This window comes from Copadichromis virginalis, linkage group LG11 (assembly GCF_057382275.1).
Source record: "Copadichromis virginalis isolate Kocher_CV1m ecotype Utaka linkage group LG11, C_Virginalis_male_GT1.1, whole genome shotgun sequence".
Lineage (NCBI taxonomy): Eukaryota > Metazoa > Chordata > Actinopteri > Cichliformes > Cichlidae > Copadichromis > Copadichromis virginalis.
Genome location: NC_140628.1, coordinates 29205074 through 29224497, shown reverse-complemented (window position 1 = coordinate 29224497; position 19424 = coordinate 29205074). Strand labels below are relative to the sequence as shown.

General features: G+C 40.1%; 1 protein-coding gene across 2 annotated transcripts; it reads right to left on the bottom strand.

Annotated features, from left to right (window-relative positions):
• Nucleotides 1–435: 435 nt before the first annotated feature.
• eva1ba (eva-1 homolog Ba (C. elegans)) lies at nucleotides 436–12423 on the bottom strand. Of its 2 annotated transcripts, XM_085471899.1 has the most exons (5): nucleotides 12177–12423; nucleotides 11988–12065; nucleotides 2509–2662; nucleotides 1292–1384; nucleotides 436–1208 (listed from the first exon to the last, which is right to left on the bottom strand). In XM_085471899.1, exons 4-5 carry the CDS (start codon nucleotides 1356–1358, stop codon nucleotides 781–783), a joined length of 495 nt encoding a protein of 164 aa, XP_085328025.1. In that variant the 5' UTR covers nucleotides 1359–1384; nucleotides 2509–2662; nucleotides 11988–12065; nucleotides 12177–12423; the 3' UTR covers nucleotides 436–780. The 2 variants fall into 2 exon arrangements, with proteins under 2 accessions (XP_085328025.1, XP_085328026.1); XM_085471900.1 differs by lacking the exons at nucleotides 11988–12065; nucleotides 12177–12423 and adding an exon at nucleotides 3385–3557.
• Nucleotides 12424–19424: the final 7001 nt, after the last annotated feature.

The window sequence follows — 19424 nt, the reverse complement described above, 5'->3', positions numbered from 1 at the left end:
TATTTTTTACATGATTAGATCTATTAGATTTGTACACACTGATCAGCCACAGCATTAATATATCAATAGCACTGGATATCATGTTGCAATACTAATGTTCTTCCTGAAAAACTTTGAGGTCTGGATTTTATTTTAAAATTCAGTACCTGTTCCTCCCATCCCAGTAAGCCTTACAAACGTGGTATTTATTCTTCCACATTTCAGAGCTGTTTTAGCAGTGCAGGAAGAACATCAACAATTAGATAGAGTTTCATTTTGAAGCTGATCAGTATATACCTTTGGACTTCAGTATCTGATGTTGTTGAATACACGTATATATGCTCATGAAGTGCTTTGATTTATCCTGCAAATTCATTATCCTATAATGTGAGAATTGTTAGTGGAAATAGTCTTTGTTTAAACAAACAGTTCTTTTTTACTTATTGACACTTTCATTTATTACATACACAAATCTACTTTTCATTTCTGTAATTAAGCACCAAGTTTAATAGACTGATTACTTCAAGTGTCCCATCATTCCCCACATTCACTCCACATCTCTTCCATATGAATTATTCAGTCCTTGAGACCTCCATTGGTTTGGTTAATCAGTCAGATTTATCAATGCTACATAAGAAGTGCAATATCTCAGTCTGCTCTGTCAGAGCTAAGTATGTCAAATATGACTAATATCCAGTCACTTTGTATCTAACGCAGGCTTTCGGGCTTGAGGGACACCAGGCCCACCCAAAAGTCTATGTCTCATTTCCTCAGGGCTCACTTTCCTTAGCCTCATGTTTCTTAGTAGTAATGCACTCTTCCAATAGTTCCCGTTCCTGTCCCCAGGATATCTGGCTGGCCGTTCCTCCAGATCTCTCGGATGATGCGTTCCCTCTCCTCCAGTCGCTGTGCACGCTCCAGCTCTTCGGCTGAAGTAAACACATTCACGCTCAGTGTCCCATCCGACTGGCTGGTGTGATTGCCAACAGAGATTTCTGTGGTGGGCAACGGAACAGTCGCCTCTACATCGTCCACTTCTTCATCTTCATCATCGTCATCACTGTCCTCATCCTCCTCGTTGATGTCCTTTAAGTTTTTTTTCTCAGGAGTGGAGGGGGTAATGGTAGTGCGTGGCTTGCAGGAGATCCGAATCACCAGTAGGCAGAGTGTGAGTATCAAGCCAAAACACACTCCAAGCACAAAGTAAAGGCCAAAACTCTCTGGATTTGCTAAAGAAGGGACAAAAACAAACTGCATTAGATACAGTTAAATGTTGTTAAAAAATGAGAGGCAAATTCACACTGTGGCTTACCTTTGATGTGTGCATAGGCAGCAATGCTGTTACTTAGGAGGTCCATTTCCTTTTTCTTCACATCCATGGTGACTCGGTTTTCTTCTTTTACACCTGTAGCAGACATTTGACACACAATATTTAATCTGACTGCTATAAGATACAAGACACTTAATCAATCAGTTCTCTTCCAGGTGCTAAAAGTCGCTTTTGAAATATCTGCCAGACTTCTTTTCCTCCAGGTTTATATTCTGTGCAGCGCCGGGATGTCAAACCCACTGACTACAACATTCTTCATATGCCTGGTGGGTGGGATGAGGCCTTCGAGTCCCCAACAAAAGCTCCTTTGTGTCACTATTAACTACTAGCTTGATGTGGGATCATCATAATGCATTTGGCACATGGCACTTTGCCTCAGCCATTCTCTCTGAACCATGACAACCCTATATAAATGAGGTCAAGAGTCAATTTCCCAAGTAGCCGCAACGGGCTCCTTCGTGTCAGATGGGACTGTCAGATCGATTTGTAAAGCTCAGAGGAAGCAGCCAGTGCACGGTTGACATTTTTCTAATGTTTAGCCATTGTTTCCTTGACATTTAAGCTGCCTTATCCTCCCATATCCTGTCAGTCAAATGAACTTTGTTGTGCTTCTTCCGCTGCTATGTGCAGCCATAACTTCTGTCACTACCCAAGGATGGCATCATAGAGCTGCACCAAGTTACATAAAAGAGTGCTGGTGACAACAGAAAAAAGACCAGTTCAGAATAACACACATACACACGTTAGCACCATCCCTCTTTAGCATGTGCTTTGTGTTGTGGCTGACTGTGGAAAAAAAACCATTCTGTTCACGAGATATGATGACGAGCGCTGCAACCATCTCACTCTAACCTGTGTGCGCTCTTCTCTAAGTTAAACCACATGTCACTGTGCCTATAGAGATCATATGGACTCGTTCATATTGCACAAACCACATGTTTATGTTTCCATTTACCTCTAAATTGCACCCAGTGATAATCTCAATGTCTGATCTCTATCATGATGTGACTACCTCAATAATTTATTTAGCATGTGTGCTTACTTGTTGATGGAACTTTTAGTAAAATTCAAGCATGAAACCACACATGTGTAAACCATATGTAATATGGCCCACTAATGAACTTTAAAACACAGCAAACATTCTCTTGTAAAAGTAGAAGTAAACAGAAAGGGGAGTGCAGATAAAGTATAAAACTTACCACAAAAATGAAACTATGGAGCTTCAGTTCCAGTTCATATTGTTCTGAGAAGTTGGAGAACAGATGCAAAGTTATCACGCTCCTCTTTTCTCTCTGCTGTTGGATCACGGCTTGTGATCTTTGGTCTTCAGGCTAAATAGTTGATTTGGCCACCCTGAAAAAAAGAGCAAATACACACACAGACACGTCAAGCTATGTTAGAGCCAAACTCAGTGAGGCGTCTGCAATGCAAACAAAGACAGACCTATTGCAGGTTACGTGGTCCAGCAGGAGACCAGAGGCAGACTTTTTGCATTTTTTAGTGCTTAAGTTGTTCCAACACAGAAAAAAAAAACACAGGTATGGCCAAGTTGTGCATATTAGTGTCATAAAAGCAACATGAAAAGTAACTTTATTTTTTTTTTTTTGCTAAAAGAAAAAGTAAATTTTTTTTTGATGTCTTTAAATACATTTGATTAGATCTTGGGAACTAAATTATTTTGTGATATGAACTTAGTGGGACTTTGTTCTATGACTTGAAGATACTCCACATTTAGACTTTTATGCATAGAAAGCTGGGAACAACATCAGATCCAATTACAAAGATACTAGCAAAATGAGTACTGACAGCTAAAAAATCCCCAAAAACATAGGGTCCCCTTCTGGCTCTGTAGGGAAAAAACACCTATTAGATGTAAAGCTGTCATCAATAGTAAAATACAAGTGAGGTGTTTCCACTCTCCAGCCTCAGGGACCTGTAATGCTGCTCTCTCATTGCAGCATTGTGCAAGGATGACAAAACAGAACATTTTGAACTTTGAACAAGTGACACGAACTTGAGATTTTTCTTTTTGTTTCTAGCACCTTGAACAATAACAATCAATTTTCTATACTTACTAAAAGCCCTATAACATCCTGGGGGTTTTGCGGTTTACATGCCAGGTGCAGAGCTGAGCGCTGTGAAAATGCTGAGCTGTGGAGTTTTTTGACTTGCACCCCTGTTTAGGAAAAAAGATCCTCTGCCAGCAGCAGTTGGTTTAGCAGAGCCTCTGAGCTTTCCAGGGCAGATTTTGATCTTGCTGACTCTTGGCAGATCCTATGCACTTTACACAGTGCCTAACTGAAACAGCACTCGGGGGGGGGGGGGGGGGGGCAAGTGACAGAGCGGCCGCTGTGGGAGCATGCTTTCCAGGCTGACCACCTTGAGCCGTACAGGAGGCAGCTGCTCCACGATGCAGTGATAGACCCGTGCACTCTTTATAAAAAGTAGATAAGCAAATAATGAACAGATTCATTTCCGATCTCCTGCTGAGGCGAATCCCACTCGATGATAGAATCCACATAATGGAATCTATCATCATTATCCAAGCTGAGCAGAAAAGCACAGACTTTAAATGAAATATTTTGTTTTTGTCCCAGGGGTAATAAAGTAAACGGCTCGGATGACTACAGTCTTTTTAAGCCAAGGTCAAAGCTAATGATTGGGTACCTACAGAACATTAACTGACCTCTACTCACACCGCTATGCAGCAAAACTGAGCTTTAGGATCTTGGCATCTGTTACTGGTGGCTAATGATAACTGGAGAGCTGTTTAAAACCTATTTAAACACTAATTATCCTGGCTTGTTGTTTTGTTGTGTGTTTGTTTTAGTCAAACAAGGAAATTATTAACAGACCTGTTCCTCTGCAGCAGCATGCACTGTATCATGACTCAGTTCTCAGTCATGTTCTCAAAGTGACCCAATCTGTTTTTCTTTTGCAGGTTTTGCACAACCCGAAAGCTTTAAAAAGGAGACCTTCATTATAAGAAAACAGTCATGCTTTGGGGACTTGATGTATCATTTATTTCCATCATGTTTTACTTAAACAGTTGTTAAATTTTTAACAGCCTGGAAAATATTGTGACCCTACTCATCTGGTTCGAGGTGCAGAAAGAGGCATTTCTTTTGAAATTCTACCTTTTTTGGCCCTGTTAAGGTCCAAAAAAGGCAGAATTTCTGAGGGTCTCATACCCTCAGGTCAAAGACTTAGGCTCACCCCGTCTGAGGTCTTCTTCATGTCTCTGAATATTAAATAATCACTCAAATCATCATCATCCTGACATTATTTTCTTTTTTTTCTGTGCGAAACACACAGTCTATATTTTATGTCCTGTTATATCAAAACAGCTATTATTCCAGTAACAAATGGAAAGGGCATCAACTAAATTACCATTCATCTCTGTGCATGTGTGTGTGTGTCACTCAGCAATGAGCTGTTTGTGTCAGATCACTGCAGAAGCCAAGATAAACACATCATGACGTTGTGGCCTGAGAAGAGGTCAGGCGCTATTTTTGACCCGGCATTGTTTGCTTTGGTTTAGAAGAAATAGCTGAGTGGAGGACCAGCTACAAAATGTTATGCAGTGTGATATTTTTGCTGTTGTGGTGATAACCACAACTGCTCTTCCTTCCCACAAGGTTTATCCCTTTCCACAGAGGCAACATCCAGGGCAAAGCCTTTCCTCTGCTTCATTGTCTTAGATAAGTAGGTTGAGACAGAATAGACTGGGCTGTTTACTGTACACAGATGTCAGCTGAGCAGTTTATCAGGTGGCTCCTTAGATGGGCAGCTTTCCAAGGCAAAGGTCTGTCACAGAATAGACGCACTTTTCCCCTTGGATAGTTCACCAGTTACAGTAGTTTCATAAACCATCCAACCATATTGCTCCTTTTCCACAATGAAAAAGTCAAAGTTGTAACTCTTCAGTGGAATTTACGCGAAGAGTCAAGCCACATTTGATTTATACACAGAACATGAAAAGGTCAGATTACACAAGGAAGCCTGTCTGTGTTATTTCCGCATTGTAATGACACACACACTGAACCACAGAAGAAAATAAATATTTTTAATACCTCCAATTTCTTTGCAGCTGCAATGATTCCTAGCACAACAGACAGTGTGTCTGTGGTTTGCCTGGGATGAAACTTCACAAAATGAAAATGCCCAGATCTACATGCACACACAGACTCTCTCTAGTAGCCAAGATCACAAAAGGTGCTGTTACACAGCAAAGTCTCCAGTGTTAAATTAACACTTTTGACAGTGTTATATGTTTAAAAGTAACCTAGTCAGTTTTGAAGATTAACAAAGACTAGCACTGAGCAGTGCTGATTTTCTAACACTGGAAAATAACTCAAAATGTTAGAAATATTCCAGTGTTAGAAAATCAGCACTGCTCAGTGTTAGTCTTTGTTAATCTTCAAAACTGACCAGGTTACGTTTAAACATATAACACTGTCAAAAGTGTTAATTTAACACTCAACAGTGTTGTATTTAACACTCAGAGGTGTGGACCCATATAGACACTCTCCAGTGTTAATTTAACACTGGAGATTTTGCTGTGTAGGATTTATAGCATCTTTTTTTGGTCTTAATTATGCTCTTATTCTGTAGCTGCTGATAGAAAAAAAAAACTCTAAATGATTCACAACATCAAACAAACGCATTATTTCCAGCTTTCAGATCTCATTCTGAAACCGTGCAAGTTCCTGTAAAAAGAAAAAAAAAGATTTACTGAATCATAGCTTCGTTTTGGCTCACATGCCAAAGAATGTGAAACTGTATCACAAAAATATCTGCTGGATGTATGTGCACACCATTTATCAGACACCTGTAATCAAGCCAGTGAACCGTCTCCAAGCACTCAAACATAATGGAATTTCAAGTTCTCCGCAAAACAGCAGAAGTGCAGTAGATTACTTTCCACTTGGTAAATAGAAACATTGTCCAAACCAAGATCTCTGTCAACTGTGTCTGTGAAAGCATTCATGGATGTCCACAGGGTGAAGGGTAATTTCTTCTGGAAGTGCCTGTAAGTTTTCTTCAGACGGCGGAGGGTTGCACAGAGCTGCATTTCTGGAGAAAGTAAAAGTACATTTCTTCCAAGTTACTCTTGACACCAACATCTTGGATTTCAAGCTATGATTTCTGTCAGTTCTGCTACCCCGTTGTGAAAGCTTGACAGGAAGGTTGTTCCATTTGGAAACAAAAAATTCATAAGGGTAACATCAGGAAAGATGCAGAAACCCAGGCTGAACATGAGCAGACACAGCTTGGAGAGTTTGAGAGTGTTTGATCAGGCGTAGTATTTATCAGCAAAAAACAATCAAATAAAGCCAAATTTTTATGCTAGATAACTTTTAGAAAAATATTGAAAGGACAGAGATATGGTATTCTTTAACCATTAATCCACCTGAGGGTTGTGGGAGGGCTGGAACCTAGCCTAGCTGTCATGGGGCAAGCGACAAGGTACAAACTGCCAAACTATCACGGGGCTAACATCCAAAGACGGACAATCAGTAATGCTCACAGTCACACCAATTTAGTATAACCAGTTAACTTAACAAGCTTGTCTTTGAACTGTAGAAGGAAGCTGGAATACTGAGGGAAGGTGCACTCCACACAGAGGGGTGTAGCTGGCCAGCAGATCTGAACCACTGCTCTTAAAATGCTTCTTAAAAGCCAAACGGTTAGAAAAATGATCAAACAGTTAATAACTAAATCAAGTATTTTTTTTAAAATTAATGATATGTTTCTTTCCACCATTTATTTAAACAGAGAGTGGTTAACGTAACTTCTCAGAAAAAGATGTGTTTTAGGAAGAGCTTTAACATGCAAATAAGATTTTAAAAAAAAGCTTTTTGGGGCTGACAGTGGAAATGAGAGTTGAAAATATAAAGTATACCTGCTGTCTTGTCCTGGCTCTTTTGCCCATTTAGAATCACACTGATTACAAAAGCAGATGAAGTTTTCGCTGTTATCACAGACCAGCAGGATTTCAAACTTCCCATGAATTTAAGTGCCTGTGGGGCTTCAAACCACATTTGCAGGTGAAGAGTATGAGCATCGTCCAAAGCGAATGAGAGGTCCTCGAGTGCAGGTTGTCTCATTACCTCAAGTTTCCAAGGTCAGCATTTATTTCCAGCCTCAGCTCAAGAAAAGGTTGATGAGCACAGTGAAAGCTTTGTCTGCTGATGACTGAAGATTGTTTTGCCAATATGAACATGAAGACTTTCAGTTTTCAAGAACTACTACAAGAACCCAACCACTCCCAGTAGTTTGACAGAACATGATTAAATCATCGAGAAAAAAAAATTACCCATGTAACATTCACGGTTGGTAAAAACAAACAGAATTTCAATCATATTTGACCCCATTCTGAACTACTCACCCTAGCTACAGCCAGCTGCAAAGACAAACAGCATAGCAAATTTAAAAGTCAGGACATGCCCAGCTTTTATCAAGTTTCCTCTTGAGACTCTTAGAGAGTCTTGAATGTCTTGAATATCTTTTAGTGTTGGATATGATGCTGAAAAAGACCTTTGGTTTTTATGCGTTGATGGCTCTGGGCACTGGGTACTGTATTTTACATAAGCCTAATGAACAACAGCTTTTCTTTCAAGGACAAACCCTTTTCCAGGAGTGAACACAAACTCCCGGCAGTATTGTCAGCCAATTATTTTACAACAGATATTTAGCTTTCAACAACAGTTAGGTTAGGAATTCACTGTCCAACGTGATGGCAGTGGTAGACTCAGGGCAAAGCATCTCTTGCCCTGATTAATTCCTTTCCATCTTCATGTCATGAAGAAGTGAACCTCAGTGTACTGCTCGCCCTGTGGAGAATATGTTTTGTGGGTTATGGCAGGTAATGGGAGGGTAATAGAGATGCAGGACTGAGCTTGGGGTTAGAGCAAGTGGTTAATAGCACCCAGATGTGTTCCTGATATGAGGGAGAGAGAGAATGCTTTGCTATGTAAATCAGGGAGAGATTTCCCATGCTCCTTCTTAATACTGACGTCATCAAGGTATAAGTCAAATAGCTGATGGCAGTAGGGAATCCAATTTATGACAACCATTGTGTGTTGTGCTGAAAAGGTTTATTTATATATTCGTGTGTGTACAGTTTTTTCTTATAGGTTGTTTGAGTAATTCCTGGATGTTTAGATCGATTCATTTGAGCGTTCCTCTACAATTCCCTAAATTACTTTGGGCTTTAGATCAGCACAAATTGAAATCTCCAAAAATAGAGACATGATCTCATCGTTTTCATTGATCTTGGCCATCATCCAGCAAGCAAGCCAGCACCACATACTGTATCAATTACATGGACCCTACGGATTACTCTGTGACACAAAACACGTGTTTGCCCTTTCCATGATTGGGCCCATACAGCTCGCTGTAGGCTATCCACAAATATGTTGCAGTTCCAGTAGATTTGGGGAGTTTCGAAGTGTTGCTCTGGCAGGACTGAGTTTGTGTAGTGAAAGTGAAGGCTGCTTGTATGACTATTTTAGGGGCTGTTGAGGTAGTGGCTCCTACTGACTTCTTTTAGTAACCAGTAGCAATTAGAAAAACAGCGCTGTCATCTGTTATGGTTAACTCTTAGATCATGATAGTGTCATATTTTTACAATAGAGATGTGAGGAGGTGCTTAGAGCACAGATCATAGCATAGCTTAAAAATGATAGTTTATAAGATGGCATGGTGCTCTAAAACTAATCCTTTCAATTTTCTGGGTTTATTTACAGCAAGACAAAAATAAAAATGTGACATGGCTTTTGCTGACAGTGCTTTTGTTGTCACTTGAGCTAATTTTATGTGTTCTTGTAGGGTGCAAATATTACTTAACATAATAGCCAAGTTATTGTTGATTGTTATATCTGCGGAATAATGCCTTGAGTTTGGGCCTAAATAACATTCATTCAGCTCTTGTCATTGTTTCAAACAGCAAATGTACTAAATATTGCAGCCTAAGCAAAAATATGCCCACCACACATTTATGCATGCTCAAGCACATTTTTTCAACGTGTGTCTTTTCCTGCATGCCCCTCTTCTTCCAGTATGTGTGTGTCCAGCTGCAAATATGTCTCAGCATACATGTATCCAAGATAGGAGTGTAAGCTTAGGTAAACCCACTGGACTTAACATGTCAACCATCCACTGAAATCTAAAGACCAGACTGTCTAGGCCAGTGGGGCTCCCGCTAGAAGACAATAAGCCCTGAGTCCTGGAAGGCATCACCGGCTAGTTGAAGCTTTGCTAAACATAGTTTTGGAGACACCTCATTTATCAAACTCATATTTGTCAGTGACCTAAAATATATATATTTTTTATGTGTTAGCTATCACCTTTTGACCAAGGCCATATAACTGTTAAACAAAACCGCTGTTAAAAGTGCAGTAATTAAATCTGTATACATATATGAGTGTGTTAAAAGGGCGTTAAGGTGAAACCAGCTGCTGCTTGATGAATGACATGATTTTGGAGCTGTGTTTTTACCTGATGAAAAACTAGACAAGTGATAAACACTCACCATTTTTCCCACATTTTCAACCCTGGTAACAACAGTTAGCGGCTATAATAAAACCACCAGCACTAACAGTTAAAAGGAGAAGGCCTGCTGTTTAAATGGAGCACTTTGTTTTGGGGCTGGGTGTTGTTCAGAGAGATCTGCTGATGATCATCTGATCCTGCATGACTTCATATCCTAGCTTAAATATGCCCCATGAAACCATTATCACAGCATCTTCACTGTAAATAAACCATTTTTTGGCAAAGCATTTTTTTCCCCATGCAGTGGTTATCAAAGGCACTCTGACCTTAGGACAAACATATGCTATACATCCAGATATGAAACAAACCACTGCAAGTTTAACTTTAAACCCAACTCACCTAAAAAGATGTCAGCGACAATCAATGTGAAATTAAAAAGTGATGCACAAGACAACTACCGTATTTCCATTGCATGGAATGTTAAAGTTGGAACAAGCTGAAAATACTCCAAGGAATAAATGTAGGTAAAGTGGTTCATTGGTGTTGGCTGACATTTTTTCATTTACTTTCTTTGACATTCCCATCTTTTGTAACTTTTGTTTGGGACAATTTGCAATACTGAGCAACCAACAGTGAACTCCTGATTCAGCATTTTTCCATCTGTCCAAGTTATGTCCAAGGGACATAAGAGGCACACTAAATGCATATGCATTAAGATCTAATTCGCTTAATTCATGCACTGATGGAAAATTACCTCATTGCTCTTACTTCAATTTTTAGTACAATTGTTCTCTCCCAAAGCCAAGAACTGGAAACATGAAGTTTGATGCGGTGGTCTACACATGGGACTTTGAGAATGTTTACTGGGATGCTTTTGTGATAACAATGCATTGTTCACATTTGATAAAACAGCACTGTTGCCCAATTTTGAGTCCTGCTAAATCAGCCAAATGTATGTACACACTATACCTCTGCAGGGCTTCAATAGCATTACATCATTACAGGCTATTTGTTCATGTGTAAACATAAATTACAAAGAGTAACGATAATATATCTAGCTGCCTATATTAGCCCTTCTCTTGCACTGGGTTTGTTTATGAATGCTATCCATTGGGCTAAGTTCTTTTGACTTATCCTGGCTTTGTGTGGATTGAAACTTTCTGCAAACAGATTGGTACCATGGGACTTTAGACAAGCAAATCAAGTCAGAATCTGACCTTTCACCTCTGAGTAAATGGAGAGAGTTACCAACCATCCTCAGGACAGATAAGACAGGCCAACTGACAAGTGAGTCAACTGGGTTTTGGAAAAAGAAAAGTCTGCTAGTATGAATAGCTTGGAGAGGTCATGCAGAAGTCAAGTCTTGATAATCAGGCTCCAAGGGGTCATTTAACCCTGTTACATGCTCTTCCTATGGGAGATTATCTGATTGAATGTGGGAGGCTACAGTGCAAGCAGTCCACTCAGATAGTGTGAATAAAAAGACACTGGAGAGCAGCTCCAGCCTCCACCCATCAGCGCTCTTCTCTCTGATAAGAGGTGCTAACCACAATCATCCAGCAGAAAGCTAGAACTAATGGAAATGAGGCATATGGTCAGCTGCTGTTGACCATGATCTTCTCTTAGTGCTTATGCAAAAAAAAAAAAAGGAAAAGAAAAACTGACAGATGAATAGAGCCATACGCACCATGTGTGCCCTGCTTTTAAAATTCTCTCACCTCTCTTATTTTACTGTAAGAATCTGCTCTTTTGTGGCCTTAAAAACACAACAAAACAGCAACAGGATGTTTGCTTATATTGAACCTTTTATTAGACAACTATCTAGTGGCTTTAAGTTTAGAAATGATGTGCAGAGGCACAGGAAATCCAGCTCTTCTGTCCTGTCTGAACTGGTGCTGCACCAGCTCTTCTTAGATCTGTTACAAGCTAAAAACACTTTAACTCAGCTCTGATGCACTGACACGGCAGATGAGGATCCAGCTTAGTTCGAGACAGTAGATTGTAGTAGAACAACGTGTTTTTATGTAAAAAAGATGCCAGGTGCTTAAAAGGTTTGAAGAATGTATTCACACTGCTGTTACTAAAACTCAGTCACTTCACTCAAGCTTCTCTAAACCTTTGAACACAGTTAATCAAAACAGAAACAACTGCAGATAAGCTGCTTTTTCTTGTAAAAACTTACCAGACTCGCTGTGATGAAGACCAGATATCAGACTTTGTAGCACAGGAAGGTTTTCCCAAGACCAAGCATCTCTCTAAACTAAAACAAATTAAATCTCAGACTCTCTCTAATACAGGAAAGAGTTAATTTAAAAAAAAAAATAGTGTTCGTGATTCACAGGAGTTTCTATGATATGAATGTTAAACTCACCCGTCACTCTTGAGAGAAGCTGTTCAGTCCTCGCAGAAAGCAAACTGCAAATCTTAATCTTCCTTCCCTCCAAATTTTGAATTAGAGAAAAGGAAAAAAAGAGCACGGCATTAAAAGCAGCCTTGACTGTTGCTCTGTTGCTGCTGTGGTCAAGTCCTGAAGGGAGCGTGTGTTTGCCTGAGTATGTGTACAGGGTCTGGGGAAGAGGTGGTAACTTCCTCTGAAAGTTGGAGACGGAGCGAGTAACAGAGTTCTCTCTCTCCCGGTTCCAATCTACAAGCAGGAAAAGCTGTCACACTATCCCTCTTTCAGAGAAAAAAAAAAAAAAAAAAGATGAAAAAAAGAAAGAAAGAAAGAAAGAGGAACAGCCAAAAAAGGGCAAGCTCCAAGAAGAGGGGAGGGAGGAAAGCTGTGGTGTGTGTAGTGTGGTGAGGGTGTGTAGGAGCACTGGAGAGCGGGGGTTCCCTCTGTTGTTGAGAAAACAGGCAAAACGCAACTCCAGGAATATTAGCCCAAGTTTTTCCATGCAGTTTGACAAGAAACGAAACAATATGTTACATGGTGTAAGAACTGCTGTTTTGTGGCTTTGCACTTTTTCACCCACGCATCTAAACGTTTAATGGGTGTTGTGAATAGCTTCAGGAAAATGCTGGATTACAAATCCTAGTCTTCTTTCCCTCCAAGCTATTTCTTTAAAAGAACATTTTCTTTTATGAGGAATGAGATCAGTTCTGCTCTCAAGTGTGTTGATAGAAAACTTTGTGCAGGCCGCCGGTTTGTTTTGTGTAGTTTAAAGACTGTAAGGGAACAGCAGCTACCTGGATCTGTCACGTCTGAGTAATCTGCTTAATAACTGACATTTGAAAATGTCAAGTTGCATTGCTATGGAGAGAATACATGCTGAAATTGTTTGTTGCGGTGAATTCTAGTTCTCAGTGTATGCCTCTCAATCTCAAGAGAATAACCAAGAATACACAACATGCAATTTTTGTGCTCTAATTTTTGCACATATTAAATAAAACATGTTAATTAGTAACCTTTAGAGATGTTAGCAGACAGACCCAGGATTCCTAATTCCCCTTGTTTATGCTCATATAACCTGTAGCTTAATTATATTTAATGCATATATGCGAATGCCCTTGATCTTCTATACTAAATAGAAAGTAAGTGCATCTTTCAGAATGTTAAAATCTACTTTGAAAATAAAGTTTTAAATAACTTTACATTAATTCTATCCCAGGCTTGTAGGGCTGGTACATGCAGCTTAAGTAAAGTAAGCTGCATGTACCAGCTTACTTAAAAAAAAAAAAAAAAAAAAGTAAAGTAAGCTAAAGCTTCCATTGGCTTTATTTTGACAAAAACTGATGTGGCTCAGTGTACTTACGATGCAATGACAAAGCTTAATGTTGATTTATAATTCAAAATGTGTGTTTTTGATGAGTATTTGTAACTTAAAGGAGTCGTGTTACGAGATAGTGCGACTGGTAACAGCACTGGTAAAAGCAGCCTCACACAAAACATAGTAAACATGTAATCCCAATAATATGTCAACTGCTACGCTGAAGGAGTTGACATACTAATTGAGAACAGCTGCAAGATACATGAAAAAGTATCTTGCATCAGGAATTGACCGCACCACTGAGTTAACACTGGTAATAATAATGTTTTTCTCATGTTTGATTGCTGCATATCATGAACAGTATTTTTGTATTCTCAGCATGCACCGACCTTTGTTTGTCATATTTTGCAAGCAGTTTAACTACCAGCATTTTTAACCAAGCTCTGGGTTTGCCAGGTTTATTGAAGCCATATGATTGCGGGGGCAATGTGACATTTTTCATTAGTTTTGCCCATAGTCTTCATGGGAAAATAAGGAAGAAAAGCTGAGAAGAGTGAAATCAAGTGTTCATTTTATCCTTCCAGAGTGTCAGTGTCAGAGCTGAGCTGTTATTGTGCTACACCCTTCTGGGACTTGAAAGAACATCCTGGTCTAGATCCCACATATTTCGCTCGTTAACCCACGTAGTTTGGAGGCTCCAAAATCTAAGCATGCACTCACTTCACTTGAAACTGCATTTAATTTTGCACCCACTGGTCTTTCAGGATCATCGTTCCAAATCAAACATCCTCCCACCACCACTTTCTCAAGTTACTGCTTCCCCCTTTGTCTTTGGATGCAAGCAAAACAAAAAGAAAGTGGAAGGCATCTCTCCAAAAATCCACCCAGTCGTCTGCATCGATGAAGGAGGTGCTGAAGGAGAACCTGTAGCACCTTTAGTGGAAAAGCCGAGTTCCTTTACGCCAGAATTTGAATGCTTCTCTTTGCTGCATCAGCTATCACATTCCTGCCTGAATCTCCTCATAACTGGCAGATGTCCACCTGTCCCTGGGGCTGATTTACACGCCAGTACTGGGTTAGTCTGAGGAGGGTGGGTATGTTAAGGGTAGGAGACTGGGGATAAAAACAGGAAGAAACAGAAGAAGAGGAGGAGGTGAAAATGACTTAAAGATAATGAGAGCAGTCTAATTACAGAGCACGTATGGCTTTAAGACAGACTTTTCCTGGATCATGTCAGACAAACCCAAACCTTCCCGTGTGGTGCTCAATATAAATATAAATTCACAGCATTTTTGGAGATGGAAACGGTGATGGGGGAAGGGAGTGTGACTAATGATTGGCAAAGGTCTGTCTGCAGGTAGGGAAGAATGAAACGTAAAGTGTGTAAAGACTGTAGTGGTGGTGGTGGGGAGAGTTAAACAAGATAGCACTTGCTCACAAAGCTAACTGCCAGGATCAGGTGAGGCTGTGTGTTCGAGGCAGGTTTCATAGTAACAAAAGCTAACTACAGTATTTAACCTAGATTAATATTTGCAGTACATTTCGTGAGAGAGCTGCCACACCCACTCATTTTCCAAAGGTTGCCATGCACAGCCTTTGTTGGGGATCTGCACCGCAGCGAGGCAGCGTGAATGAACAGTAGATGGAAACCTCTGATGAAAGGCTTGGATTCGGGTGGCTGAAACCACAGTAGAGCAAGCGGAATAAAGAGAAGAAGTGCTTAGGCTGTTTGCACTTCTGACATCCGCAATTTTCTTAAAATGTAAATACAAAACAATCTGTTTAGGGAATGGCTGCGTTTTTTTTTTCTCAAGTATTGCAATAATGTGATTATAGTTATGAAAGAATAATAAACCTTTGTCTTCCTGTTAGAGAGAGGGGAGAGAGATAGGGGGAGGAAAACACCACCCCTATGACTCAACAGCAAACTGAAATTAATATCCAGGGAGGGCGCCCTGAGAGAATTAGCATCATTCCTTCTTTAATCAAAAGCATACAATGACATAAAACTGCAAAGAAATATTGCAAAGAAGTAACACTGAAGCAACCATCAGCTTGAGTGAAGACAAAAGAGAAAAGAAACATTTTTAATGTATCCTCGAGTTTGTCAAGGTACAAACAACTTGGCCTTCACAAATGGCTCATTAATGCATTCGTGGATTACCTGGATTAACCTCATCAAGGTCTTTTTCAGGTGCTTTCTGCACTTTTTCCAGTGCGTGAAAGCACATACTTGTCTTTTTGGCCTCTGTGCCCCCCCATAAAAACCAATCACACTGGAGGCATCTGCTTGCAGTTGCTTCTTTATGGGACAGATGGGATCCTGAGAAGGCAGCTCCTGTGCACAGGGTTTGTTTTGTCACGAGCCTGATCTCTTTCCTGCTGTGATTTTCCACTCCCTGTTCATAAATAATAAATCACATGCACATACCTGGGCACATAGAAACACACTAGAACACATGAATAGAGGTGTATAAGCACATATCGACGACTCAGTATTTCTCCACAATTACAAACAGATGGATTAGCTCTTAAGATGTATTAAATCTTACTGTTTTAACTCTGCAGATCATGCAGATATCTTTGGTCAGCAATGCTCTCAAGGAGGCTCACTGACACCAGAAAGTGGAACAGCCAAAATCTTCTGCGCATCTTTGGAAATGTTTCCACCATGACTGCAACTGTCAGGAGCCATTACTTTGTGGAATTTTACTGTTTTCAGCACATGTGTCTTCGGCCGTCTTTGTGGATATTTTTATGAAGTATTTTTACTGGAAGTACTTTAAACTATAGAAAGTCTGTCATTGGTGACAATCTGGTATGCAGATTATGTATATAATAGGTACACCTCTAAAAAGGTATGCTGTTTTTTATTTTATTTTATTTTTTTTATTGTTGTACAGTTCTTTTATTATAATAAGAAGACCATGCCAAGAAGACCATGCCAAGAAGACCATGACCTCACTTCCGGCACACCCATGGAGTGGTAAATAGAAAGGATATTAAGGAAGAGGTCTGTTTGGTATTAGGCTGGAAGCTGAGGACAGGAAATGATCCTGAGTTGTTCAGGCGCAGTCTATGCACATACTGCACACTGTTCCCAAGTTCCCAGTGCTCACGCTCACTCCTACGCAAGTCAATGGACACAGAAGGGTTGACAGGGGTTAAATGAGTGGGGAAGGAACACAAAGATTGCAAAAATTCAGGGGAGAGATTACATAAACATCTTAACATCTTGGCAACTTGACAGTTGCATAGTTTCCCTTTCTTCCTAAATCTCTTTCACTGTCTCTCTCTTTGTTTTACAGCAGTTAGTTCCCAAAATATGAAGATCTGCTTATCTTATTATGGTGAAGTTTGTGGAGCTTTTAAATAAAATACAAGACAAAATTAAAATAAGAAAATAAAGTAACAGGAGCTAAATTTCCTTCCAGAACAGAAAACATGTGTTTTCTTTGTCATGGCAGACTATTGGATTTCATAAGAAAAATAATAATCAATGCAAGTATGCAGTTCTTTGTGTGTGAAATTGATAATGTTGGAACCTAAACCTTTGCTAATATTATGCATCAGTCACTTTGCCATTTTACTTTTTCCATGCTAGCAGCAGTACTCCTGGGATACTAATGCTGTTTGTTAACCAGTTCAGATACTGGACAGAGAACAGATAGAAACATAAACACCTCTAAAACTTTCTCCGACGGTTTAGTTAGGAACAAAAACACATGCATGACAATGCACGATATTCCCCAGCTGATGAACCAGAATGCACTCTGTGTCAGTATCAAGCTCATGTTTGCCACACATGAGGCTGTGTGGGGAAAGGCAAATTCACATTCATCCTATGAGCACCAGGCAGCACACAGGGCCTAGAACAGTTTTGTCCTTTTGGGTACGTCATACCTTGGGTACTTCATATGGGTTTTCTGTGTGTGAAAACCCATATGAAGGCCATGAGGCCCATATGAGACTAACCCATTTGGGGTCCATGGCAGTTTTGCCCTTTTGGGTTCCCAAGAAAGAATTCTCTTGGCCCCATATAAGAGCAAAACTGCTTTGGGCGCTGTGTGGGCACACTGACCATGGTACCATGTGGGATAAGTGCAGGTTTGCCCTGCATGGATAGCCCCACAGGTCACCCACACCTATGTGCACAGGCAGCCCACTGTCAGCCGCACAAAGGACCCAAGGGGGCATGTTTAGTCGGCATGACTGTAACCTCCATTTAGCTTTGTTAAGCTGTTGTCACCAGGCTGATTAATATGAAAAAAAAATGGGCATAAATAGTTTTCATGTATGTTTAGTAGATCAACACTGCATGTAGTGACTCACTGGTAGTAATGATTTTGCTTGTATTGTTGTGGGAAGCAGATTGCTGTGACTCTGGCAGTCTGGGCTAATGATTATAAAGCATTTTATAAGTTCAGAACATACAAACAGGAGTAGATTTAAACAGATGTCCCCTGTCTCTGTTCCAAGAGAGTTGCAAAAGCCTTTGAATGTTATCATTAAAAATTATTCTGTTCCTCCAATACCAGATTTGGGTCCTAAATCCATTTTAATACTGTTTTAAGTATGATTCCCTGTTTAATTTACTTAAATTGGGAAACAACTTGAAACCACACGTGAGCACAAATATTGATTCAAAAGGACTGATATTCCTCTTAAACAATGGTCCCATCGGTGTCGCTGTAAACATCTGAATAACATTACAAAGACTATGTAACAGGCCACACTGTTCTTTTATAAACCAGCCTTACTTTGCATATTTAAGAATAGCTCTTTGTGTGTATACAAGTATGTACTACGTGGAAACTATGTGACTGACAAACCACCACAGCCAGGCTTAGAGTGCTCTATACACAGGCTATATGGGTAAAAGTCTGCGGAGGATCACTGTGAGACCAGTGAGAGCAACATCTAGTAGGAGAGGAAAAGCTGCAGTCCAAGATAATGAATAATTATTTCCACCTCCGTCCACCTCTGCAAGCAGCACCCCTCCTAGCAACACCAAAACTCCCCATCTGTTTGCACATGAGACATAATGATGGGCTTTCGTGTGCAGAGAACTGTAAAAGATGCTAAGTATATACCTCAAAATAAGCATGAACAATGCAGCACTGTGTGTATGGCTTCCTTTAGAGAATCATTAAAAACTTGATCAATGCCATACAGCCAGTGAAACGCTGGTTTCTGATTTAAGAAGTAGAGTAAAAACACTGAAGCACAGTTCATATTCTGCTCCACATGTGTATGTGTATATAACAACCAACAACAACAAAAAAATATTAAACACTGTTACACAAAGTCCAGACAGAGATGAAAGCCGGTTTCTTTGTATTTCTCACAGATGAAGCACAGCTGTCTTGTTAAAGCTTAGAAAATCGTGACGAATTCAACATTGATTTAAAATGTATTCAGACTTTCCTTTGCAAAACTTTGCATTTAACACTTTCATACGATACATCAAGCTCTTGTAGTAGCTCAGTTGGATGTCACTTTAATGAAAAGCCAAGATAGAACAATTGCAGCCAGTGCGTTTTAAAGACACGGCTGTTTATACAGAACAGCAGAGGTTTTGGAGCATACCCATGGCCACCAACACTTACACACTATCAAATTTGAGGCTGACACTAAAAACAGCTAAAGTAGTCATTATGGCTTGATAAAGGCATTAATCCCAGAGCAGGCTGGAGCCAGTTTGCTTGTCTTTCCTGCACGCACACGGACACACACACACACACATGCACGCAGAGGAACGCACACAGACAGTTACACAGATGCAGAGAAAAGGAGAGACCTGATACTGACTGTCAAAATGACAGTGCTGTTGTTTGGCTGCCACATGTAAAATACTCCACTTCTACAGCTTAAGCCAGCTTTGGCCCAAACAATACCTTTGCTGTGGC